The 27,744-nt window shown below is 41.5% G+C and overlaps 1 protein-coding gene across 2 annotated transcripts in view; it reads right to left on the reverse strand.

Moving 5' to 3' along the window:
* LOC102575391 (bifunctional heparan sulfate N-deacetylase/N-sulfotransferase 3) overlaps window positions 1-27,744 on the reverse strand; it is a 134,663-nt gene that overhangs the window by 26,269 nt on the left and 80,650 nt on the right. For both annotated transcript variants that reach the window (XM_006261060.4, XM_019494960.2), the window contains exons 6-7: window positions 27,554-27,682; window positions 6,296-6,478 (exon numbers count right to left, since the gene is read on the reverse strand). In XM_006261060.4, coding sequence (XP_006261122.2) covers window positions 6,296-6,478; window positions 27,554-27,682 — 312 coding nt within the window. The remainder of the gene's footprint in view (window positions 1-6,295; window positions 6,479-27,553; window positions 27,683-27,744) is intronic.

Below are 27,744 nucleotides of genomic sequence, written 5' to 3' on the forward strand. Positions count from 1 at the left end.
CCTCACTCAGGAACAGAGACAAGACCAGCATTTGAAGGACAAAAGACCCTGCAAAACCAGCAACTCTCACCATTACAGACACCCGAAACTGCACATCCCTGCGTGGAGCACACATGCTCAGTATGCCAGGGGCTGACCCTTGCCTGGGCATGCCTGCTGTCACTAGGGTCACACAAGGTCTGCCCCTATAAAAAGGGGCAGTGAAGACAGACCCAGGGGGAATGCCATTTCCATCTGGACCAGTACCATGCCTATCCACCCAGAGGCCCTGCCGGCGACTCCCCTCTGGACAACACCTACTGGACAAGGACCCCTTCCAGCCTGGACAGGTAGATATTACCTGTACACCTCCTCCTACAATTTGGACTCTCTCTCTCTCTGTCTCTCTCTCCTCCTGGACTTCAGTGGACTTCAGCCCCTGCACCAAGCCTCTTTAATCCCTGCTGCCATTGTGTGTGTGTGTGTTGGGGGGGAGGGGGGGCAAGGGAACCAATTTGGCATTGTGTTACCATCTCCCCTGTTCAATAAAACCACTGTCATTTGCAACCCCGAGTTGGGTCATGTTTTACTGAATCCCAGTCCCTTCCTTATCTTAAATTCCAGCCTCATTCTCTCTCTCTCTCTTTTTTCAATTCCAGCTCCCACCCCTCTCCACTAGTTTCCCGATCTCCTCTCAATTCCTACTGCCGTTTCCCTGTGACTTTTTGCTGCCTTTCTCTGTTTTCCTGCTGCCCCTGCTGCCTTTCAGTCTCTCCTGCTGTTTTTTCTGTGATTTTCTGCTGTCTGTCTCTCTGTTTTCAGGCTTCCCCTGCCCTGCAGCTTTCCCACTCCTGCAGCTTGCTCCAGCTTTCAACACCTACTACTTCTCTAGCTGCCCCGGAGCCATCCTCTGGCTCCCCACACCCAGAGCCTCTCTTTAACACCCACACTTTCCCTTAGTCCCATTTTTCCCTCTCCCCATCTACCTTTTCAGCTTCCCTGTAGCTCTGGCTCCAGACCCAGCCTCTGTGCCGGCATGCTTCCCTGTTCTGCAGACTTTGGGCATTGTCTTTTAATCAATTAAGATCAGTTAACCTAAAGTTACCCCCGAGCCTCAGTTCTTCAGTCCAGGCTCCTCTAGTCTACCGGTTCTAATCCTGGTGACTTTCATTTCCAGTAACTTTAACTCCCTACACTTCTACTTTCTTATCTTAACCTTCCCCCAGGTATCCCAAGTACACCAAGCACATGCATATATATACATCACAACACCCAACTTAGGAACTCACTTGTGTGTATGTGTAGGTGGGTGGTATGTGTGTGAATTAGTGAATACACATATATATACACATATATAGATATCATTGTGTGTGTGTGGTATATGAATTAGTAATCCACGTATGTGTATTGAATGTGCAGGTGTTGGTAACTGGTAACAGATTCTGTCTAAATGTGGTGTGTGTAGCGTGTATGAATCAGCTTTAGACAAAAGTGCCAAAAAGCCCTGCTAAAGCTCCCAATCTATACAGATGTTGCAGAGCCTGGTCAAAGTAACATGCTGCTTCTTCCAGTAAAGTGGGGTTTCATAGATTTCATAGACATTAGGGGCTGGAAGGGACCTTGTGATATTATCAAGTCCAGCCCTGCCTCCGCCATAGGCAGGAAGTCAGTTGGGATCAAGTGATCCCAGCAAGGAAAGTATGCAGATGTTTTTTGAAAGAGTCCAGAGTAGGTGCTTGCACCATCTCTGAGGGGAGTTTGTTCTAGACCCTGGACACATGCACCATAAAGAACTTTTTTCTTATGTTTAGTTTAAATCGGCCTTCCTGGAGTTTATAGCCGTTAGACCTTGTTATCCCTTGGGGAGCTCTGGTGAACAGCTGTTCTCCCAGGTCCTGATGTACCCCTCTTATATAATTGTAGGCTGCTACCAAGTCCCCCCTGAGACTTCTCTTCTCCATGCTGAAGAGTCCCAATGCCCTCAGCCTCTCCTCGTACAGCCTGCCCTCCAGGCCTTGGATCATACTAGTGGTTCTCCTCTGGACTTTCTCAAGCTTTTCCACATCCCTCCTCAAGTGGGGGGCCCAAAACTGGATACAGTACTACAGCAGCAGCCTCACCAAGGCCAAGTAAAGCAGGAGGATGACTTCCGTGGTTTTGCTTGAGATGCATCAGTAGATGCACGCCAGAGTTTGGTTTGCTTTGTCAGCCACAGCATCAAATTGGTGACTCATATTCATCTTGTGGTCAATCAGAACCCCCAAGTCTCTTTTGGTTGTTGTACTAGCAAGCATAGTACTGCTGAGCTTATAAGTATGTTGAGGGTTCTTCCCAGCAAGGTGCAGCACCTTGCACTTCTCAGCATTGAAGGCCATCCAGTTTTGGTCAGCCCACCTTGAGAGCGTGTCCAAGTCGGCCTATATTCCCAGGCTGTCCTGCAGTGTGACCACCCTCCCCCAAGACTTGGTATCATTCGCGAACTTTGCCAGTTCACATCTGACTCCTGACTCCAGATCATTAATGAAGATGTTAAAGAGTACCGGCCAAAATACCGAGCCCTGAGGGACTTCACTGGTCACCCTGTGCCATGTTGATTTGCCCCTGTCAACTAGTACTCTTTCGGTCCGACCCCGTAGCCAGTTACCTAGCCATCAGACCATAAGATGATCAAGGCCACAGTTCCCCAGGTTATCCATCAGGACATTGTGGGGCACTAGGTCAAAGGATTTCTTGGAATCCGGATATATGATATCCACGTCATCTCTCTTGTCCAGGCTCATGTCATCTGGTCATAGAAGGAGATTAGGTTTGTCAGGCAAGGCCTGCCAGTCACAAAGGGTTGTTTTTGTTTGTTTGTTTGTTTGTTTTTAACATTGGCAAGCCCTAATTAGTGTCTTATGATGTTAATTTTATCCCAGTATAGCCCTTTCACCAATGCAAACTAGCTCCCTTACTTTCCAGTGGCCAGGCATTGTAGTACCACCTACTGATAACAGCCAATTTGGTAGACCTGGTTGTTTGCTCAATACTTCCTACTTTCTCCCACCTCAGGCTGAGAAGGTGTTGAACCTCATTTGGGCAACTTCTAGATAGATGCTTGTTATATGACTACATAAAAAGTGGAAACCACCAGCACTACCATATTTTGTAAAGAAGCCAATAATATAAGTAGGCATGCTTAAAGAATGCTTATTGGATTGAGCTCCTAAAGAGACTTAGATGAAGGAAAGACCAAACCAAACAGACCTAGATGGCAGATTGGGACCAAGCTGTTCAGAATGAGGAACTTCTGGACTTCTAAAAGAGGCAAAATTCTAGGTGCTTGGATAACTTCATGGTCAAAGAGTGGGGATTGATGAGCAGAGAGGTTTGGTGAGTTCAATTAGGCAACAGCTGAGAAAGGCTTTTTGGAACACAAATTTGGATTTGGGTGCTTCAATTCCACCCAAGTCCTACTTTAGGTACCTGAATCTTTTTTAGATTGAGCCCTTAGCCGCTTTTTAATGGAAGACTCTTGCTAGTGTACCCCTTCCCTGTGCCTGATCCCATTTAAATGAATTTATTACAAATACAGGATTTAAAAGAAAAGTCTTAATTCTGACACACTTAGTGATATATACCTTGTAGCAGGGGAAAACCAATAATCTTTTAGACTACAAAAGGATCATTCTGTATTCTACCACCCAAAATAATGAATATATTGCTAATACAATTTGGTGAAATAAATAGGAAAATTGTACATATTGTCAATAGCTACCATTTAGTGCAACTGAATTAAAGCAGTGGTAAACAACTTATTCATACTCAGATGAATTACGTGCAAACTGAAAACTTTTCAGTAGTTGTTCAAAATTATGAGTAATTCTAAGTCTGCAGGTCTTTCAGTTATAGTTCAGTGAAAATATCTGAAATATATGCCATGCTAGTTCCTTATATGAGCTGCTGTTTGGGTATTTTTCTGTTTCCTGATAGATGTTTAATGTCAGAAAGTAATAGCAGTGTGAATTTCAAGTTGGGCATTTAGTGGGAAAAGTTTGTGTGTGAAAGCTTCAAAAGTGTTTCTCGTGGGTTGCTTTAGTAAAGCTTGTTTATTAGAATATTTGGGGCAAGCCAACCCAAAAGAAAGTGAAATGAATGAACTTATCAGGTGAGTGAATATTTAGACAAGCTTCAGAATATTTGAGCAGAAATTACTGTAGGCCTTGCTGGAACCTGGATTGGTGCAGCCATTGATCAGTGCATACAGAAATCATCTGGAGACTTGTTAGCAGCATGAACCAAAGTAGGCCTCAGTAACAGCTTGAGCCATAGGCCTTGCTGTTTGGAAAGTGGACCATACATAGCCTAAGTTAGGATTATTAATTTTTAGAAACTTCAGAAGGTCAATGGAAGGAAAACAATGGATGAGTACAAGACACTAAAACAGGGAAGGTCACAATGTCTAGTGAAGAATCAGATGTGAATGATATCACCTTAATACATTTAGTGATTGCTAGAACTAGGAGGTATACACTATAAACAAAATATTGTTTTGATTGATGTACAAAAGGAGGCCTGGGAACCCTGAATACTTTGCACTGAACTAGGGGCCCTACTTTATGCTGGTGCCATGGCTGAACGGGTATATGTTAGTGCTTGGTGTTGTTTGTGGACAATAAACCCTGAAGAGTCTTTGTTATCAAGAACCTGAACCTATGAGCTCTTCATTACAATTAACAAGGTCATTAGGAGCAGGAGGAGGACTATAGCATCAGAGAGTATCCTGACAGTGCACATATGGACCATGCTAGTTGGGGGAGCTTAACGTGACTGGTACTACTTCACCCCTGGCTATACCCAACAATTATAATTTCAAATATAAAATTTTTCTATATTATGGAAAAAAATTCATGTGGAAACGTTGGAATTGTCACTGATATTGTGCAAAAAGAAACTGAACTCTTCACTAGTTCCTTCAGTTGTTTTTCTGTATTCTCAGGGCATTTATACACTTACCTTTTCGTTTGGTGATGTGCTGGAGATCCACTGCTTCTGAGCAGACTCGATTAATTGAGTCTGCTCCGCACGTGAGCTGACTTGCACTATGCTGCGCCAGATGCAATTGTATAAGTGGCAAAATGCATGTCGGCATGAAGAAAATGGCGGTGGTGCACCTTTGAACTAAAGCACTTCTGAGGTGTTTTGAGTTTAAAAGCCTGCTGCCAACATTTTCTCAGTGCTGACACACATTTCACCACTTATACAACTGCAAGCGCTGGAGCGCTGAGCGCTTTTCAAAGTGCCCAGCACTACAGCGCTTACACTTGTAAAAATGCCCCTAGTGACCATGTTTAATCATTAGGTGAGTCACTGAATGGGTATTAGTCCCAAGGTCAGTGGACTGCAGAAAAGGACAATTTTCTTGCCATTTTCCAGTTGGTCTAGTAAAAGGTATCATTTTGGAACCAAGAGTTCTAGTTTTTTGTATGTCTTTTTGTCTCAGACCAACACAGCTACCAAGTACACCCCTGCAGTATCTACTTGCTCACTTATAAGAAATTGATAATGGAGTTAGCACATTTGATAACCATCAGTGAATTAAACCCAATACTGGTACTTTTCTCATTTGGCCATTTCTTCTGTATTACTTTCTAATTTATCTCATCTATTTCCAGGATGTTAACCACAATGATGTCAAGGTGCCAATGGGCATTTTTTCTCTTTCCATTTTGTAGGATGTGCATCTCTTCTACTCCACATGGCAAAGGAAGCAATTTCCTTAATGGCAAAACACTAACCATTTTCTTACAGGTATTTTAAATGCTTTGTTAGTCATGCAGCCAGTTACCCAAGCTATGGGTAAATGATGCAATAAAGATTTTACAGTATTATCAAAATCAGGTGCAGTCAATAATAAAATGAGTTCACATGTTTTGGAAAGTGTATATAAATATGTTTAAATCAAGAAAAACTATTGTGCTTACATATCAGAATATGGATGCTTCGAAACAACACTACACAGGATGAACATCTTGGATAGCCCTCTGTTTGAATGTGGTGTCCAACAAACATCACAGCACTTAATTGAAAGCTACAATATTTACAAATGCCCAGACAAGGCAGCTGGAATTACAACACTGAGCTTTAATACCAGACAGTGGCTTATGGATTTGAAAGTTGATATCTGATGCCATATGAAAGAAGGAGCAGCAGCAGCAGGAGGCTAGTTCATGGAGCAAGCTATTAAGTATCACACTTTTATTTAATGGGTTGTTAAAAAAATTCTTCTCAAGAAATAGAAAATATTCTTTGTTCATCTCTTCTTTAACAACCCTACCTGCCAGAGAGGGTCCTTCTGCTCAGGGAAGAGCTCAAAGTATTTGTGAGCCAGCTGAATCGGAGGCAGAGTTTGCAGTTTCAGGTTCGTCCAGGTCTGAACAAAGTTGGCCAGATTCACAAAGGTGTACAACCCCAAACGGTCATTCCCGTAGTTGGACAAGTGTGTCATGAAGATACTGATCTTTAATAATAAAAAAAATGGAAAGAAATAACATGCTCTCATTGTGTCACTAGGTGGCACTGCAGACATATAATATATTTGTTTTTGTATGCTACTTTCATTTAGACCAAGAAGGGGTTTTGTTCACTTAGGGACAAATTCTGCCATTTTTTAATTGCATAAAACATCCCTCCTCAAATGAACTCAGCGAAATCAACATGACTATTTGTGAGTTAAGGTACTATTCGTTGGGAACTGGTCTGGAAGAATTTTGCCCATATTTTATTGAATTGTGTAATATTCACAGTATCTTTATTAGAGGTGTACAGACAAAGAGAGGAGTAGGAAAATGGCATTACATATGAAATACATATGTAGGAGCTGGAAATAAATATTAAAGAGATAGACCCTATATTAAAGGAAGAGAAAATTGGTTTGAAATCAAGAGGATGTCTGAGCTCTGTGTGTTAAAAATACTGTGATATTTATGTTGTTATTTAATGTTGTATGGCAGAGAACTAATCTGAAAAATATTGTGTATACCAACCAATAGTATCTTATACAAGATTTATAGGTTGTAGGCTCTTCTTACGGCAGATAGAGTAATTAAATACCCTAAATTCTCATTATTTGATGCAACAAATCTTTTGACAATGTCCACAGTAGACATATCACCTCACACACTGAACACGAGGTCAAATTAAATGTCGGAATGGGGAAAAGATATTTGCAGCAAGACAACATTTTCAGTGGATTATGTGTGTCATATTTTCAATGAAAAGTTTTGCTCAGTTTAATAACAGCTCATAAATTAGCCCACAGTTTGTTTTCTTAAAGCCCAAAATACACAGTTCTTATTCAGGCGAGTCTTCTCAGTCAGGATGCCTACATGATTCTGTGCAAAACCTCATAGGAGATGCAGAATTGGGTGCTCAAACACTATGTTGATGAGCACATTATGACTATGTGGACAGGCAGCAAAGCACTGAATTCTCCAGACCTCCCGCCATACAAACATTAGTATACTGTTCCTGTTACACAAACTCTCAGTCTGATATTTTGTAATGAGTGAACATTCTGCTTCACAGTAAAATTTGTTTAATGAGTACCATTTTGTGCTACTTCTTGGCTTGCAATGCAACTTTGGGGCTTCATTTTATATGACTTCAGAAAGATAAGGAGGTTCACAAAGGGAGAATTTTTCACGACAACTTCCCTTTTAAGACAGGACCTAATCTATTTTTTTATAAATGTGAATATTCCTGTTAGGCAAGACATAATTCACAGTTCTGCCAAATATGTAACCTTTTCAAGTTTTCTTTATTTTTGGTTCTGAAAACATGAGCAAACCAACTATAGGACTGTTGTTCTCAATAAAGATATAATTGGAATGTTTCCACAAAAAAGGTTAGCTTTCTTTCTTGGCAGCTTCTTTCTTTCCTACACCTGTTCTGACCTCTGACATTTATAATATGAGTTCACCTCCTAGCAATTCCTTACCTGCCAACAACTTCAGCACTGCACTAGAAAAAAAAAGGAAGAGAACTTCAAAAGGTTACCAGTTCAGGGGAAATATGTATTATTCTTTTCACTGCAGGGAATATCACTATAATTTTAAGAATGTTATAGAGGCGAGGTTAAAAAATAGATGGACTGTATCATAATAAATAATTTTCAATATATGAAGTATTGTCAATAAGAGGAAAAAAACATCACAGACTTCAATTCTCATTTTGCGACCATTCCTACTATAGATACATTGTGAATAATTACTAGCAGCTAAAAAGAGGTGATCAAATACATATTTAAGTCACAGATTACTAACTCGCTAAAGAAAGTCATGTACATTATTAACAAATAAAGGATTAATATATATTGTTATGATGGAAAAAGTCTCCTTTATTTTTATACTAAATCCAGTACAGTAGAATCAGATATCTTCTCCAGGAAAATTTGAACAGCATTTTTCCCACTTCTGTAGATGTTTTGCATACAAATTCCTATTAAAGTCTTTGCCAATTCTACTGACTGAGTGTATGAAGTTATAAAATAATGACTCCATCTTGTGCTACATTGTAAATAAAGGAAAATTTCTAATTCACTGACCTGCTTCTTGCACAGACCTGCGAGACTGCTGGCACTTGCTAAGGCGCAGGTTATAGCAGCCTGTGGATAGCCTGAGCCTGCTTTCAGCTGCAAATAGTCCCTATAGCCTGTTCTGGCAGCTCAGTAACTGGAATCTAACTGTATTGGCCACAATCCCATTTCCCCTTGAACCAACCTGGCATGCATCATGTACCATGGGCTCCTAGGAGAGAAGTCCAGCCAGCTATGCCAACTCCACACCTGTCAGGGACTTCTCCCAATGTTACGGGAAACCCCGAGGGCTGAGCTACAGAGGCTTTATAGCCAGTTTGAGAGATACCATCTGGTCCCCATTTCCTCCTTGTTTCCAGCATGGGAAAAGATGTGCACTAACCATTTTGGTTGCTTATTTTCCCTTTCATGCTGGTCCCCTGCATAGAATAGCATATTTTAGGAAAAAGCTGAGACTCTGCCTTCTTTCTTCCCACAGACCTGTGCAGGACAGGGAAGTTTCTTCTGTATTTCCATTCACAGACATGCGTCTGATCTAATAACAAGCCACTGATTTTTTTTGTCTTTCTTGTTGAGTTTTAATTGAGGCATTTTCCCCACCTTGGCCACAATATTCTAAACTCCTGAGAAGCTCTTAACAAAGGAAAAATGCTTCATGTTCCTACCCTCACTAATAATTGCTATGCTATTTAAAAATATCCTATTAAAATGTTGGGGTGTGTGTAGATGAAACAGAGGCCCTAAATTAAAGCGGTGGGTTTTAGAAAACACTGCTTCAATTTAGAGCTGATTAAATCCCTGTGTCGCGCACACACCCCACTGACTTACCTGCCTCTCTGGCAAGGGAGGGGAGGGTAAGCTGCTGATGGGAGAAGCAGTCCCTGGGCTGCGGGGGGGGGGTTGGGGGGGTGGAGGGCCTGGTGCTTCCCTCTGCAGCAGCTGCGTTCCCCACCCCAGCAGCACCTGCCCACAGGCACCCAGCTTGTGTGGTCCTGGGGGGGGCACTGCAGCCATTGAGGGAAGCACCAGGCCCCTGCGCAGCTTAGGCAGGCAGGCAGGCTCTGGAGGTGGGGATCAGGCTCGTCACTTTTCTTGGGCAGAGCCTGCTTTCCTGGGCTTCTGCCAGGCTGCCTGCAGGGCTTCCTGCATCTGTACAGTGCCCGGCGCTTCACTTTGCGGCTGTAGGAGCAGCAAACTAAAACTCCTTGAAGGAGTTTTAGTTTGCTGCAGCACCGCAAGTCATTTAAGGCACATTATGCCGCCGAATTTCCTACAGTGGCTGGAATTAATGCGCAATACACTGCCAAGGTGTGCAAACACCAACACCATTAAAGTGGTGCAAAAGCATTTAGCCCACTTTAAAGTGTTGTGCACACACGCCTCTTGTTTCATTGACACATGGCCTTGTTCTCTCAAAAGACCACAGCACTAACTGGGAACCATCCAAACATGATCACTTGCGGGATCTTGTGAGTTACAACATCCAGCAACTCACATTAATTCTTCAAGAATCTTGTCCCAATAACCTGGCACTCCAGGTTAATCCTAGGAACAGTGGCATAACAAAGGTAGGGTGACCAGGACAGCCATCCTGGGTGCTGACTTGTGGAGAAAGTAGGGGAGTGAAAAAAACAGCCATATGATCTCATCTGCAGCAGTGGTGGTAACTGGAAATTGCTGCTGCCTGTGTGTGTGACAGCTATCTTGGGTGTCTGTCTGGGTCATTATGTCACGCACTATGAGATACAAATAGTCTCCCATATTTTCCATTTCTTCTTTTAAAAAGGAACAGCTCTGAATGGACTTCTATTTGCTCTAACTCGCATTCCAGTGTGTTGCCTTCAGTGAGAACAACTTATTTTATTCTACTATTTCAAACTCCATTATCTGAGCCATTTTCTCTACTTCAGTTCAAACAGGATCACCCTTCTTAGCCTTTCCTCATAAACAAACGATCATCTTGGCTGCACTTCATTGTGCACTCTCCACAGGACTTAATATCCTTTGTAACAGGCCAAAACAGAATACAGACAATTTTTTAAATGATGGTTAGGGAGTAAACTTGGCCTCTGGGCAGCATCTCCTTTCTTGCTCCAACTCCTTTCTTGCTCCCACCCATCTCTGAGTCTCAGTGGCAAAGGTGCTCTCTGCTCTAGTTTCTCACAAAGCTCTCTGGGTAACTGTATAATCAGCTCTTTTTGGCTTCTTGTTAGTATCTATGTTTTCCTTCCTCCACAGAACATGAGTGACAAAAAGCACTTTCTGTTCTGCACTCTTTCCAAATCCTTAAGGAACCTGATCAGAAAACCCTTTTGGATTCTGCTTGGATCTGAGGAAATATAGGAAAACAGAGCAAATATCTAAGAGATATAAACTTATTTTTTAAAATTGTAATTCCAAACTTGCTTAGGTTGATGGAAATTCTTTGTTATAACATTTTTCCCAGGTTGGGTGCAACAGCTTGTACATCAATAATTTTCAGTAAACCCTGGAACTGAGTTTCTACTATTAGATCATGCACATAAGAAAAAATGAACTAGATAAAGTGATCTTATTTGTGAACCACCTAAAACACTAAACACTAAACACACATATTTTCATAGAATTTTATGGTAATTTTACTATAGAACAGATTGTTAGGAGCTTGTGCCTTCCTCAAAGTGAGGAAATTCTTCCTTGAGCTTCTGTAACTTTCATATAGCAGAAATATATTACAAGAGAAGTAAAGGAGCCCCCTTTCCAAATATTTCCCTTCCATCCACACAACTCTGGGATCTCTTTTATAGTTGTTGATTTGGAGTGTGGGGGGGGTGTACATATCTCTTTATCCTTCTACTCCCTGTTTCCTCAGCTTGGCTCAGTATCCCTCTTCCTTCAGAGACCCAGAAACTCAAGGTAACCATGATGATTAGTAAGACCTGTTCATACTGGGTGTGTCTACATGTGTAATGCATGCAACTGAATATACTTCAGCTCAAACTGAGCCAGAGTAAACTCATCCCGATGTCCCCATCTACATGTGCATTTAAGTGTAGTAATTTACTGTGCTGATGAATACCACTTTTATCTGATGGGACTATCTGACAGCACAGTAAATTAGTCTACTGTGCCCTAATTGCTGCATACATATAGACAGTAACACTTTATTGCACAGCAAATGAGTCTGCTGCAGAGTAAACATCTTGTGTAGACACACCCACTGTGGTGTAAATAATTTAGGGGCAGGAGGAAAAGAGAAGCTAGCTAGCTTGCAAAGAGAAGCCTGGATTTGTGGGTTTATGGATTTACCCATGGCACAAAGTCCTTTTCCCAGATTCATAAAATATATCAAACCAACTCCAAATTCAGTTTGGTTAGATCGATTTTTTGATCCAAATATTTTGCTTAGTTTAGACTATAAAAATGTTTCCTTCCTGTAATCCTTAGTAACAAATAGCTCCCATTGACTTCTGTGGGAATTACACATAAGATTATTGGATCTGGCTGCTGTTCAAGCAAGCCAGGCAGGGAAAAGCAGCACTAAAGCATACTGCAAGGTTGTTACTATTTTGGGAACATGATTAACTGGGAAGGAAAAGGCTGATGGGTAGGCATTTCTTCTGGAGTAGGCACAGTTTTCATATTTATCTCAGACTATAGCAAGCTAACTTCAAGCAACTGAACTTGAACTAGTTCACTCATATTTTCATATTGTTAAACCGTTCACTGACATATTTCTGTCATAGGCACAATTTGCTTTCAAATTCACTTCACATTTGTGCAATAATATCCAAAGGCAGAATTTAGGCCTTTTAATACAATGCAGTAAGTTCAGCACTTTAAAAGAAGAAAAATTATGATTGACAATTAATTAGTCAATCTCTGTTAGATGCTAGAAGCATGGGCATAAGTAGTTTAATATATTGCTGTTATTTTAGTTGCTGAACAAATGTTTACAGGCCACAAGAGTATGTTTAACTCTCAGACCACCTATTTTCCAATTAATTTTGCATTGTGTACACTGTGTTTGCAGTTCTGATATTGTCTCCATATTACTCAGAAGAGTTTAGTTTCAGGTATTCAGAGACTCAGTAACAGCTGTTCATGCTCCATTAGACTCACAAAATGACAGAATAATGAATTAGGTTGCAGACTATGCTTGAATATATTTTTTAAAATTGGTTAAGAATTTTTTCTTTTTGAGCTGTATGCCAGTAGAAAACCTGTGTTTAATTTTCTAATAAAAAGAATCCAGCTTGCAACTTCACTCTTTTTGCTTCCATATTGCACAACAGTCTCACAGCTTTCATAGATTTGTCCATTTGTAAAGATATAGCATGGGTGTTTTAATTTGACTTGCATAATGGAATGTATTTTCTCCACAAAACCTTTATTAAGAGGAATGCAATTAAATATGTAGCCTATTGACTACTGAACTGGGAATCAGGAAACCTGAAAAATATTTTCAGCCTTGCTACATATTTTTTTGTGATCTTGAGTAAGTCATTTAACCCATCCATGTTTCAGTTTACCATTCTATAAAATGGGATACATTTATATATATGCACATATACAGATATATTTATGTGTATGTATACTTGTGAAGCCTGATTCACTGATGCCAAAATGTTTTGGGATTCTCAAATAGAAGGTGCTGTACACCTACAACATTTTATTATTACTGTTCATAATCTGAATGTTGGAAGCAATGAATGTATCTCTTTATTGCACTTCCCTCTGGTCTACTAAATAGTACCTGTATAATGAATGTACTAAATATTTTCTAATTTGATAGGAGAATTTAACTGAAACCCTTCCAGTGTACTTTTCCTAGAACATCATAAAAAGCCAAGTTCTGCCTGGCTCTATATAGCCAGGAATATGAGCACAGATGAAATACGTTTTTCACCAACCTGGTCCACCTACATTAAGGCCAAATAGAATTGAAATCCTTTGACTCGGATGAATTCACAAATACACCCACAACTGTCATGGTGAGCAAATATACTACAAAATGCCCAGGAGGAGATAGGGAAGAGTTGAAGCCACTGCCTTTTTTACCATCCCAGAAGAGAAGGGCAAGCTCTATTTCACAGAGGTGTATAGTGGTATGTCTGATTTCTTGGGAAACATCTGTATATTAGTATTCCTTCAAAGGCAGTGTATCCTGTGCTGACCCTTGCCGTGCACTCTGTCTCTGAAGCACAATCTAAATCATATGTCTTACAAAGTAGATTTAACGGGCTGGAAGATCTGCTATTGAATGCCTCTGCTTTTATAGTAGTTCTAAAACCTGACTTTTCATTGTGGTTCAGGAACTCACATTAAGGAAAGATCTGCTGACTCTAACGTATATGCTTTCCTTTTTCTCTACTAAAGGTGATAATTTTTCCCTTGAAGCAAGTCAATTAGCTTAATAACAGTTCTCCTTACTGTAACTTAGGAAAGGTGCAATTAAAGGAAAATAATACTTAGAACTAAATGAACACCAGCTTATTGTTACTTTAAGATGAATCAGATCTGGAGCCTAAACTATTCTGTCTCCTTGGTCAGCTGTGCACTAATCATACAGAGAACACACAGCTAGGTATACATTAGTTTCACTGTAGGGATGTCAACAACTTGAATGCTCTCACTGTGATGCCTTTCTGCAGTGAATTTTCCTTCTTCCTTTAGAGCTAGAGATATACAAATGTCTTTTGATGCAGTGTCGATTTTATTTTCCCCTTTTCTTTGTTTTTTTTTCTTCTTTTGGGGTCTAAGAGGATCTTCTGAACTGTGATTTCACCATGAAGGACTGATGTTCATCTTATGGGATGACAAAGCTTTCAAGTAGCATATTTCCACCATAATTAAAATTATAGTCTATATTTACTTCTTAGGGCCTATCCTGCAATGAACTAAATACTCCCTGGAAAGTGCTGGAAGTTCTCAACTCTCTCTGATATCAATGGGAAAGGAAAAGATTCATTATTTTGTTGGATTATGCCCTTAATATATTTTTTATATTAAAAACAAATCAGGCTGAATAAATTACTTGGATTTTAGAATATTTAACTCTGCTAGGTTTCTGAAATGTAAATCTAATAGATTTAAAAAACTGAAATAAGCTCTTAATCTTGTAATAAATTCCAGCCTGTTGATGGGAAACAGATGCAGGTGAACAAAGAACTCTTTCATATGACTGGTGTATTCAGTATATATGAAAAAATATACATATTTATATTTGCATTTGGAAGCAACACAAGTATTTCCATATTTTAAAAAATAATTACTAAATTTGGGAGCATGGTAATTGCCATAACATATCATACTTGTTTGCCTAGTCCAGTATCCAGTCTACAGAAGTGGTGGGCATGTATGATTCTCACCCTAGTCTCTAACAGTTAAAGAGCATGTCAAAAACTGAAGCACAAAACTCTATATTCCATTTGACACTTCTAATGAAGTTAGCGTTTATAACTTTGAATATTCTTACTCTTTATCTTACCATCCAATATCTTTTTCTGAAACCATATCTCTTTTTTGAAGCCAAATTGTCAACCTCAGCATCCTGTGGAACAAATTCCTTAGATGTGTCAAAATTTTTTTATCATTTTTAATTTTACACCTTTAATTGACTTTCCCTTTGTTCATGGCCACGTCTACACGAGACATTGGTTGCACAGATGTTACTGCACAGTCATTTAGTACTTGTATAACCTTTAAAAAGAAGCAAAATTATGATTGACAATTAATTAGTTAATGTCTGTTAGGTGCTAGAAGCATGGGCATAACTAGTTTAATATATTGCTGTTATTTTAGTTGCTGGACAAATATTTACAGGCCGCAAGAGTAAATCTAACTCTCAGACCACTGTGCAGTCAATGTCATGAAAAAGCCATTCAGTAATACTACTGAGCAGCAGCTCTGGTTACTGTAGTCATTTAGTAGTTGTATAAACAAAGAGTAAATGACTGTGCAGTAACTGGAGTTACTGTGGAGTAGCATCACTGAATAGCTTTTTCATGACGCTGACTGCACAGTAGCCCAAGACTACTCTGCAGCAGTGTCATGTCACGCTTTCTGCCACACAATGCTACTGTGCAGTAATCAGGGGTTACTGTACATTCAGTGTCTCATGTAGATGTGTCCCTTGTGTTACAAAATAGGAGGAGCTGGAGTTTCCAGTCTACCTTCTTTGTATTACTAGTATTTATAATTTTTAATGTCCTCTATTATTCATTTATTTTTAAAGAAAAGCATTGCAAATTTTTATAATTTCTCTTCAAATTAGTTTTTCAGTCCCTTGGTCTTTCCAATTACTCTTTTCTTGAGTGCTTCTAATAATGCAGTATCCTTTTTAAGATAGGATATTAGTAGTACTACATGTATATTCTCGATGAGGCTCTACCATTGAATTTTATTGTAATATTTTCCATATGCTTTTCCTGCCTAACATCTTAAGGCACATATACATTGTTCCGCTGTAAGCAATGGCAAGACTTTCACTGTCTTCACTAGTGCAAAATCAGCCTCCCACTCATTTTATGTTTGTACCTTTAGGCCTGCCTCTACTGCCTCCCTTCTGAAATTGGGACCAGTGTCAAGAAATAAACCCTGCCCACTCACCCATTAAATATAGGAAATAAGGCAGAGAAGAAAACAAGCAGGGTCTTGAGTGTACACCTTAATACCCTAAGGAGCCTGGGAGTGATGCTGGGGCATGCTCAGGATCTTCTATCCACTCTAATTCCTTGGAGTGGGCGCAGCTAGGTAAGGCTTGTTTCCTGGCACTGACCCCAGGCTTGGCAGGAAGATGTATATACATGGCTTTAGAGTATGTTCCATGGTACCTTAATGTACAAACACACATACATGTGCTGCAGTTTCAAACATTTCTATTACTTTTCATTTCTGTTACTGGGCTACCTAAGGATGCCCCTAATAATGGTTTGGGAACCACATTAATAATTAATCAAAGTAAGCCAGGTAATTTTACAAGATATAGAATCTGAACTCCATGTAGTGTAAATGGGTAAATACGTCCTGGTTTAGCCGGGGACAGTCCTGGATTTCAGAGGCTGGTTTCAGCTGGCTGTAAGAATTATAATGGGTGACCTGGAAATGCAGGGGTGCAGGGCACAGTCTGGCTGGCAGTCAAAGCAGCGTGGAGCATGTGACCCTACTCCCACCGACTTGTGCGAGTGCAGGGGTGGAGGGGAAGGGGGGAAGAGAAAGCCGGAACATGTCCCGGATTTCCCAGATTTCCATATGGTCAGCCTAAGTACAAAAGGATCCAAAGTACAATAATCTCATGAAACTGGCCTGGTAAGTAAATAGCTATTCTGATCCTGAGAAGAATGAAAGCTATGTAACACATCCTCCCATCTTTTAGCCATCACCAGTCCCTTTGCCCAAGCAAGTGCCCTATTCTTCACTGAGCAATGGCATGGATTTGGAGACCTGACCAGACAACAGCTGCTCTAGATTGCACACAAGGTCATATATGGTAAAGCAGAAAGCTGAAAATAACATACTACTTCACTAATCAAGAACCCCTGCACATTTTCTCCCATCCTTGGAAGTATCACTTATGCCATATTTTTATAATTTATATAGAGATTTCCTATATAGGGGTTGATGATCAACCATTCCTTTTAAACATCGTTATAAATAGCATTCCTTCTTAATTTAAATTTTAGTTAAACTCTTTTAACATATAAGCACACCTACAAATTCATATAGAGTTAAGACTTTGAGTTGTCTTCCACAGCAGGTGTACCCTCTCAAGTCAAACTGCACCAGTCACATTTATAAATATTGTCACATGTGCTCTATATTATTGGGTCAATAAAGATACTGACTATGATACGTGTAGGTTAGTAGTATGGGTATATGTCCAAACTATTGCTGGTCCCGCATGTGTGTGCACAGATGTGAAAAGGAGAAGCACATAATGGTAGACAAAAAGAAAATATTTACAAGCATTATATAAAAGGTGTGTTTATATGTTCAATTCATTATGGTTCTTGAGTCTAATTATTCTCAATGGGCCCAGAGCTCCTGATAGTATTTTCCTGTCATGCTTTATTAGTAAATCTGACAAGAAATAATACTGCTGATATCACTGTTTTGTTTACCTGATTGTTATATATCGTTTAAAACCAAAACACTTACTTACTTCATCATCCGCAAGATGCTCTTAGGAGTCTGGTATCATTTCATTTCTTGAGACACTGAACAGAAACCTGTTTCTACTGATTCTGAATATTCATTTCATATTGTAGACAGAGATGGATGTGTCACAATTTCACTAAAGGTTGTAGCAGTTCCACCAAAAACAGATACTGCCTTTAAGCAGTTTTGATATCGTACCAGATACAGTATGTTTAGATTTGTTTAATGATGTTTAAATTTGATGTTTAGATTTGTTTAATGATGTTTAAATTTGTTCATTTAATTTTTTATGGAACTAGTTTGGATTTATTTTTAAATGTTTTTGGTCAATTTAACATAAATCAATAAATAATTTTAAAATAACTTTTCTTCTCCTAAAAGTATCTTAGGACCATTTTCTACCAGCCTGGACAGATTCCTTCTACATCAGGGATGGGCAAAATACGGTCCATGGGCTGGATCTGGCCCACCAGGCCATTCTATCTGGCCCCAAGGGCCCACCGCCTGCTGCCACTGGCAGCAGGGGCTGTGCATGTGTGTGTCTGGGGGAGTATGGTGGGGTGTGCATGTGGAGGGCCCTCACATGTTCACATGCTCACTGTGGGCAGCAGCAGCATGAGGCAGTGGGCCCTTGGGGCACTCATGGTCTGTGGCAGGAAGAGCCCCCCCCGAGCTCAAGCTGTGGGAGCCGTGGGGAGCCACATACCATCAGGCGGGGTGGCTCCATTTCTCCATGTGGACTCCTGTCACTCCAGCCAGAAGCTGCACGTGAAGGCGCACAGCCCGCCTGCCTGGCTTGGCCTGATTGCATGTGGTTCAGCCAGAATTGATGCATGTTACTTTTTTTTTTTTTTTTTTTTAAATCGCTGCAAGTATTACCACGGGTCCTCCATAATACACCTTTATGCAATACTTCAGCACCTATTTATATGTAGTACAAACTATGCATGATACCAGTCCAAAGCTAAAGGTTTTTGATTTACTACATCATTCACTGGGCTGAGCCCTACCAAACTCAACAGCATTTCAAACCATGCTAACCACACTGCTCAGCACTGCTCAGTATGTGTATGTACTTCAGACACCCCACACAAAGGATCCATGTGCTAATTAGCCCCCACTTAAGACTGGAACTGGGTATTCATGTCATGAGTCTGGGATGCTCCAGAAACTTATATACAGATGAGGCATGGGGCAACCTGGTCAAGCTCCACCTCATGGAGGGCAGGGCCACACTAATCATGAGCCAGGCTGAGAGAGGGGGTGACAGAGATTCTGGGTGAACAGTTTGGCGCCCCCTTTCGTGATGTTTGCCAGGCATCGAAGGCTGGTGAAAAAACAGGAATCACTGGAAAAGAGGCACAGCTTAGCTGTGGGAATTAAGAGAAAGTAAAAATGTTTCCATGTGGTGGCTCACCACGACTTGAAAAACAGTCAGCAGTGACGTGGATTGCACTTAATGCACACTACCACATGTTTTATTCAGATGGGCTGCGCTAACCTATCCTTCTGGTATCTTTGCTTTTTTGGCTTCTTGTGGGCTAAGAACAACAAGATCAATAATAAGATCAAGAGTTGCTGCACTGGTTTGGTACCTGAGCCGAAATGGATTTAAGTAGCATTGTGGAGTGGATGATGCACCCCTGTCCAAATGCATTGTGGCCAGGACACCCTATGAGTCTTATAATTAGCTTCCCACTGGCCGTCTTCCAGTGGGAGGATCTCAGCTACACATCTACTTTATGGAAATGGGGAACTCCTTCCTTAGCTTGCTCCTGTGGCCATTGGCTGAAGGCAAGCAAGACTCGGGGGTATCTGAGCCCCAAGCCCCTGGGCTTGCGCCTGCACAGAGGATGCCTACTGATGGATTTGGAGGTATCTGAAGCTCCTGGCTGAAAAGTCTGGGGTGGAGGATACTTGCCAGCTGCAGCACCACATATGGTGTTTGAACAGTTGAATTTTGCTCAGTCAAAAGGATTTGGAACTGATCTCATGAATTTGACCTGGAACATGACAAATTTTCTACAAAAAAAAAAAAATGTTGGCCTTTTTGGTTAAGATCAAATATAGCAATTTTTGGCAGCAAGGGAGCATGTCAGGGTTAGCTCTGGCCCTCCCTGTGCCAGCTTGGTATTGTAGTACCTCCAGGCCTGGTGCCAGTTCCCAGGGGAGGAAATATCCACTTGTTTTGTTCAAAGGCCCCACACACACACACACACACACACACACACACACACTCTCTCTCCCTCAGCATTTCTGGCACCAGGGGAGGGTGTTGGAGATTGTTTTAGCCTCTCTCAAGTGGCAGGCTGGTATTACAGTACCTCCAGGAAGGTGCTCATTTTCTCCTGAGGAGAAACAAGGGCTACCCCCCCCCACAAAAAAAAAAAAAAAAAAAAAAAAAAAAAAAAAAAAAGTTCCCATCAGCATGTTTGTCCAATACAGGCCACGTGCTTTATAGTCATGCTCAGTGTTGACTGTATTTAATCAACTTCATAGTTGGCTTTCATTGCTGAGTACATGCTGCTTCTGGGAGTAGTTTAATGATGGACAATGTGTTTTAATGAGATTTCCTTGTATGCAATTGTAAGATGAGGGGCTTTTCCCCACATGCCAATTGGGGTGGGGGAATCTCATCTTGTATTTGAGTAAATACAGTAATACTGTATTTTGAGGTTTTTTTAAAATCAGATCCTCAGCTAGTGTAAACTGATCTAGGTCTATTGAATTCAAAGAGGATCTGGTCTTTTCAGCTCTTCAGAAGAAGACAGTACAGAAAGGCAAAATATTATTAAAAAGTAGTCAGTTTGCTAAATTCCCCTTCCCTCCACAACCTATTCACTCCTTTCTCTCAGCCAGCTAGCACTTCAGCATTCTAACTGCTTTATGAACACAGCCAGCATCACTGTCAAGATCATTTTATACCCACTATCAGATCACTATCCAACCAGCAGTGATGGGATATAAATTGCCACAAAATAAATACGAAGATTTGCAAACCACAAGATTAGCTACTTTGGCACACTGGCTCTCATTTCCCATATAACTGGCAGAGATCATTTGCAGAACAGGATTTCCTGTGTAGACTGTTGCCTTCTTACCTGCAGGGCCTGTGATTTGAGACTGCCTTGGGAAAACAGAACGAATGCTGGTTCTCATGTCAAAAGCTTACATATTCACATATGGAACTATACTTTTTGTGGTTCATTCTTAACTTGTGTTTTTTTCCAGCCTACCACAGGAAGCACCACCTCTCTGTTGAAAAGCTACCATTATGATTCAGACCACAAAGAACATTCTGGCCCTCATGCTTATGGGCACTGACTTCAACATGAGGTGCTCTTATGCAGGCCCTATGGAGTCAGTCTAATAACTTCAACCACAAAAACTGTATTCACATAATGTTAATGGTCCAAGTTAAACCAACAAGAGTAAATAAAGTCAGATTTAAGACCTAAATTTCATTTAAATTCACATCCAACATTTTTGTGAACTGTATAAGGACTTTTTTGTTTATTTTTAGGGAGAATATTATTTATCTGACAATGTTATGGCTGCTTTGTAATAGTTGCTTTTAATGTTTCTTGTATTTGTGGACAAATAATATGAAGAAAATACCTCCCAGGGGACAGATATGTTATGGCAATTTTCTCAGAAAGAAATCCCAACTACTTTAATGGAAGTACATGAAAGTTCATGGAATACAGTGCACCATCTTCCAATCATGCAAATATATAAAACCACATACCTTACCTTCTAAGTGCCTGCTATTTGCACAAATGTGTCTTTGTTAGACTCACAATGTATGGTATAAACACATTTAAGACTTCTAAAAAATGACAAGACTTATTTTTAATTGATTATCTGTCAGGCCATGCTATGAGCTTTAAGAACTGTTTATAAATAGATATTTAAAACTTGAATCAACATTTTAAGGCAGCTTCTAACACTACTGCAATTTGTTACAGGTTAAGTTTTGGCATTCCATTTCTCTTTAGATACAATTATAAAGAGAGTGCACTTAACTCCTATTATTTTATACTGTATCGTATGCTGAATAGTACTGTCACATTGCTCAGAACTGTATAATCATGCAATGAAAGCCTACACTGTAACTCATAAAAAGATAGTATTGTTCTCATATTCACTAACTGTTGGACAGATATGCCAAAATGTCTATGTATTAAAGTAATAGTCATGACTGTTCCACTATTGATCTTGTCTTCTTCCCCACTCCATGTACCTATTATTAGGCCTGTGCAAAGCAGCAAGTATTTACTTTGATTCGGATTCAGCTGATTCAGACAGACAGTGATTCAATTTAATGATCAAATCAGGACAGTGATTCGAATTTGGCAGATTCAGATTCAGAGATTCAGCCATAGACTATAATGGGGAATCACTAAAATACCTGTAACTTTGTAATTTTTTTTTAATTTTTTTTTTTACAGATTCAGATGAAAACAGCAGGGATGGTAGCCCCTCCTGAGGACATGAAGCCTGCCAAGTTTCAAGGAGATTGGTGCAGGGGTTTCTGTGAAACTGCACCTCAAACTGTTGAAAGAAAAATTCATATCACTTGTGTATGTTAAAGCAGATGGGATAAATGCAGCAGGGATGGTAGCCCCTTGCGCTGGCAGGAGGCCTGCCAGGTTTCAGGCAGCCTGGTGTAGGTGTTGTTGTGAAAATGCACCTCAAAGTTTCGAAAGCAAATAAAAAAAGCAAATAAGTGTGGACGGAGTGAGGAGGGTGGCACTCACTGTATCTGCACGTGGAGCTCAGGGAACCCCAGCAGTGGGAAGTTCACCTTCAGGAACACCAGCTGGTCCACCAAATCAGGATCCAGGCAGGTGCGATGGGGTGTCACTACATTTCCAGCAATGCTGAACACCCTTTAGCATGGAACACTGGTTGGTGGACAGGACAGGTGTTCCCGGGCAACTGTGACCAGATCCTGCCACACCTGGCTGCAGGGTGCCCAACAGGCCTAGGGATCACAGTGCAATGGCTCCACATCCTCAGTGAGATAGATAACCACCAAGGCCCCTGTGCTACCTGCCTGATGGTGGGGTCTGGTGCCTCTGGACCCCAACATTGAAGCCATGTCGGTGGCCCACATTAGCAGTGGCTGTGGAAGAGGAGATTGGCTCGTGGTTGGAGTGCTGGCATAGGAAAGTGGATCCACCTCTTCCACGTCCCCTCACCTCTGCCCTTTTGCCTCCCTGACTCTGTTCACCAGCACCTCCGTCCAGTGATCTAAGGTTTTGCTGCTGCAGATGTTCCCCTTCACCCTCAGGTTGCACATACCCACCAGAACGTGGACCGTACTGGATCCAGCCATTTTTTGATGCCCTCCTTCAGCCTTTTCACCAGTGCCTGCACCTCTGGTGCAAGTGGCTTGCCTCAGCCAGGAACAATGATCCCCTGGAACTTTTCAATTTCATTCTCAAGCTCCTTCACTACAGGGATCGCCTGGCTAAGGAGGGCATCACCAGCGCTGACGCTCTTGGTGGCCTTGAAGAATGGCTTGAGGACCACCAAGATCTGGGAGATGGTATCCCACTCCGTTTTGCTAAGGGGGCCGCTGATCCCAATCTCCCCAACCAAGGCCATCTTATGGATGGCCTTCTGTTGCTCGACCAACCTTTCCAGCATCAGGTATGTGGAGTTCCACTGAGTTTCCACATCCTGCATGATTTTGTGCTGTGGGATGCTCAGCTCTGCCTGTTTGTCCTGCAGCATCTTGCCCACCTTGATGCTTCAGTGGAAGTAGCCCACCACCTTCCGGCATTTCGAAATAAGCTGGCTGATAGTGATGGCGCCATCACTGGGAGCCCTGTCCCCCTCTAAGGCATCCCTGACTTCTACAAGGTGGAACTTGTATGCCACACAGTGGATGCCAACCAAGTTGGCATAATGCACCACCTTGATCATATTGGCCCTGTTGTCGGTGGTGATAAACCTATGGGTGAGCTCGCCCTGCCCAACGAGCCACCCCTGCACCATGCAGTTCATGGTCATCATGATCTCCCTTGCCGTGTGGGATTCATCCATCACCTCCGCTTGAAGGAGAGCCCACCAATGCCCTGACTGATTGCACCAGTGCCCTGTGAGGGAGAGGTAGGCATGATCTCCACCTCAGCTGCTCCAAATGTCCTAAGTGAAGTGCAAGGCTACCAGTGGACTTTCCTTCCGCAGCTCCTCTCTCAAGTACTCCCTGAATGCCTCATACAGGTAGGGCACCACCATCCTGCTAAAGATGGTGCATACAGGCACTTGGTAGGATGTGGCCATGAGTGCTATGAGCCACCTGAACCATGGATGCTTAACAAAGGAGAAGGGCTGGCCATCCAGAGCAAGCATCTCCCCAAAGCTTTGGGTGATCTCGCTCACCTTTGGCATGCGCCTCCCATTGTCTCTGCCTTTCCCCCAATGGTCCAAGGTGGTTTGCCTCTGCTTCTTGGGGGTGGGGGCTTTGGACTGAAAAGGGGACTTCTTTTTCGACATGCTCCCACTGGTGCTAGGCTGAGGAGGAACAAGGGCATGGGGTAGCTGCCTCCTGAGACGCAGCAGCATTGCCTTGGTGGTGAAGTGTTTCACCTCCTTTGCCCCAGATGATCTGTCTTTGGCAGTGCTGGCAAGTAGCATACCTGGGATCATCTGCCACCTCAAAATGATCCCACACTACAATACCTACCCACTGCCAGGAAAGAGGATGCATCTATGTTTGGGGCGGGGGGAACTTACAGCTCTCCCTGTGCCCCCTCTCCCTTCTCTGTCAGAAGACCTGGCACCTGCCTTTCCAGCTCACTTCATAATGTTTGGTGTGCTGCAAGTGTGTGTGTGTGTGTGTACGCATGTGTGTGTCATATGTTGTGCTTTCCTTCACAGTGATGACACACTGTTAGGAAAAACAAATATTTTTGTTGGGGGGGAAAGAATCAAGACAGACTAACAAGAACAAATAAGAGGATTTGAGGGAAGAATAAGTTGAGAGGAATGGATAGGGATAACAATAAAGACTGTAGGCAAGGGTAAGTAGGAAAGGATTGGCTACAATTTACAAGAAGACAGACTAGCTAGCAAGAGACTACCTAGCAAGCCAGAGCCTTTCAGACGCTGCTGCTCCAAGAGAGATAGTTCAAAAAAGACACAGATCAATTCAGACACAGCTTTATATGTTGTTTCTATGCCCCTCCCCCAGAGCACTGTGAATGGAAGGGAAATCAGAGGAAGATCACAATCACTAGCCAGCTACAAATGTCAATATCAGAGCAGTCTTTCCCCACCCTCATATATAGAAGATCACCCCATCCCCCTTCCCTCTTCTCAGTTTCTTTTTGCTGGAGGCCTTTTGAATCTCCGAATCTCTCTGAATTGATTTGGAGGCTTCTGATTCGATTTGGACCTTTTAATGGGTCTCTTAATTCAATTCGGATTTGGAGATTCAGCCACTGAATCCGGACAAAACTCCTCCGAATTGAATTGGCTGCTGAAGCTTTGCACAGCAAAGACTTATTATGTCAGGAGGCTGTTGTGTTGCCATATGTAGAGATTGTAAGCTTTTTTGGTGGAACAACAAATATTTTACCATACAAAATGGGGCCCAAATCCTTAGTGGTGGCCTCTATATACTACCATAATAAGTTTGATGGAATTAATAATAAAATATATATGAAAAAGGCACTGTTAAGTATATGAAAGGTATCTTGATATTTTTCTTCCATTCCCAGTTATCCAGCTAGAAAAACTACCACTGAGGGAGCACATGTCCACATTTTGGCAAGGTACCAGAGTTCTGTGTTAGACCTACTAAACTCCTGAGAAGAGAGTTGTAGCAACTTTTTGTAGCACCTCCATTTTCACTGAAGCCTCCCTCCCAAAGTACTTTCTGAACCCTCCCTTCCAAAGTACTCACCCTGCTAAATTTATGACCTACTGTGACGCCTAATATTTCATTTGTATCTGATGTTATTTCATTGCCTGAAAGTAAGAGCTAGAGCTACAGGCATCCTGAATTAGGGAGACTGCCGCTGTGCTCAAGAAGTGAGTTTTAATTGCTTAAATTCACTATGTAAATACTAAATATATAAAACAGAAACAAATGAATAATTAAATATATACCCCTAAAATGATTAAAACTGATGTGCAAAAGAATTCCAGACTAAAAAAAGGACTTGTTTGCTGTTTGTGAGTCTAATAATCAACAGTTACATTTTCCCTCTGGACTTCCACTGAAGAAATTGGTATTAGAAGAGGATACAATTCATAGATGAGGCCATGAATTTCAAAGGACCTGAAGTGTCCTAGGCTCCCCTAGGCTCCTTTGAAAATTCCAGCTTTCATGGTTGGTTCTTCTTAAATTAATCATGCTGTATCTTAGGCCCCTGCTACACATTGTATATACTATGCAATTAACTGGGTAATCGACAATATATTTAAACCAGCCACACATGCAAAGTAATTATCACATGGTAAAAAGGACTACCCAGATATAAAAAGAGCCAACCAGTTATAATGTTAGTGCTTGAAAATGTCTAACAACTTTATAGCTGGTTCCCATCTAGCTTTAATTTGAATGTGTAGCATGGCCCATATGTACATGTTTCTAATGCAACTTTAGCATTTGCCTTTTAACTCCAGTTCCCCTGAAACTGCATGCCAAACTTACCCAAGAACTGCAAGGTAGGAGTCTCATCTCAAATCTTGATAAATCTGACCTAACCCAAGTCAATTGCAAAGCACTCCAAAGCACTATTTTAACTGTCAATATTTTGTAGTTTCTAGCTGCTCTGTTTTTTTTCCATCATGGATAAATGAAAGATTAAACAGACTGATTAACTGTGTGGTCCATTTAACTGGAACTTTGCTTTGAAGTTGCAATGAACTGTCCCTGTGAATCAGTAAATGAGAAATTCTCAGAATGCATTGGAAAAGTCGCTTCTTATTTCTGATTCCCCTAAACCAATTAATGTTTTTAACATTTATGACTGGGAATTCTCAGGAGTAGGATTTAAAGGACTTCACCTACGATATTTTTTGCAGGAACAAGAAGATTTCTTAACACATTAAATACTTTTAGAAATGAAATGCCTACTACATCTAAAAATACCAGAGCAAAACCAGGTAGACAGATGCTTCATTTTTAACTACTACACAGTTAACCATAGAGGCCACATCCAGATGAGCGCGGCCGTGTGGTATGTCATGCCACAGACATGTCTGTGGTGCCACATACTGCACATTCAGTTGCTCTCTCTACTGCAAGGGAGAAGCGTGGAGGGTTTTTCTGGCCCCTGGATATCCCACAGAAAAAAAAGTGGAGCAGCACATGTGGGGGGGGGCGTGCATGCAGTTCAAAATCAGAGCTGGGCTAGTTGTAGCTCCACTGCAGCTGCTGGCCGGGCTCTGTGTGGCAGAATTGCTGCTGCTGCTACATCCCCAGGAGGCCCCCAGGTAAGGCTGTTGGGGCCAGCCCAGTGCTGGCTCCAGCTTCCCCTATCACCTCTGGGGTAACTTGCCGTGCACCAGAGCGCTCATGGCACAGATGTTCCCCAGGGATAACTGGCGATGGCACAAGGTGCGCTGCTGCTAGTTGTCCCCTGGGAACCAACCATCCACATCGTATGTGGACACTGCCAAAGTGGGCAAAACAGAGTCTAAGCATCAATGATAACATTTTACAGATGGCAAAATGGAGTGTAGTATCAAATATAACATTCTCCAGTAGATCTGCACCATGCTAAACCTTAAACCTTAAAGGAGACTACTGCAAACCATGACAAATCAGTATTACTTAGGAGATCAATTCTTAATTCAGCAAATGGCTCAATCGTTTTGAGAGCTAGGTGTAGTACTTACTGGATTGAGGACAACTGTGAAGAACAACTCTCCACCTTGGATACTCTTGTCTAGTTCTTTTGGACCCCCAGGATACTCCTTGTAGAAAATGGTGTGAGTGAACAGACCACAAGTTTGCCTGGGGAGAACCTATGTAAGGATGGGGCAATCAAGAAAAAGAATTCTCAAACCAAATTATATAATTCGTTTTG

This window comes from Alligator mississippiensis, chromosome 2 (assembly GCF_030867095.1).
Source record: "Alligator mississippiensis isolate rAllMis1 chromosome 2, rAllMis1, whole genome shotgun sequence".
Taxonomy (NCBI): Eukaryota; Metazoa; Chordata; order Crocodylia; family Alligatoridae; genus Alligator; species Alligator mississippiensis.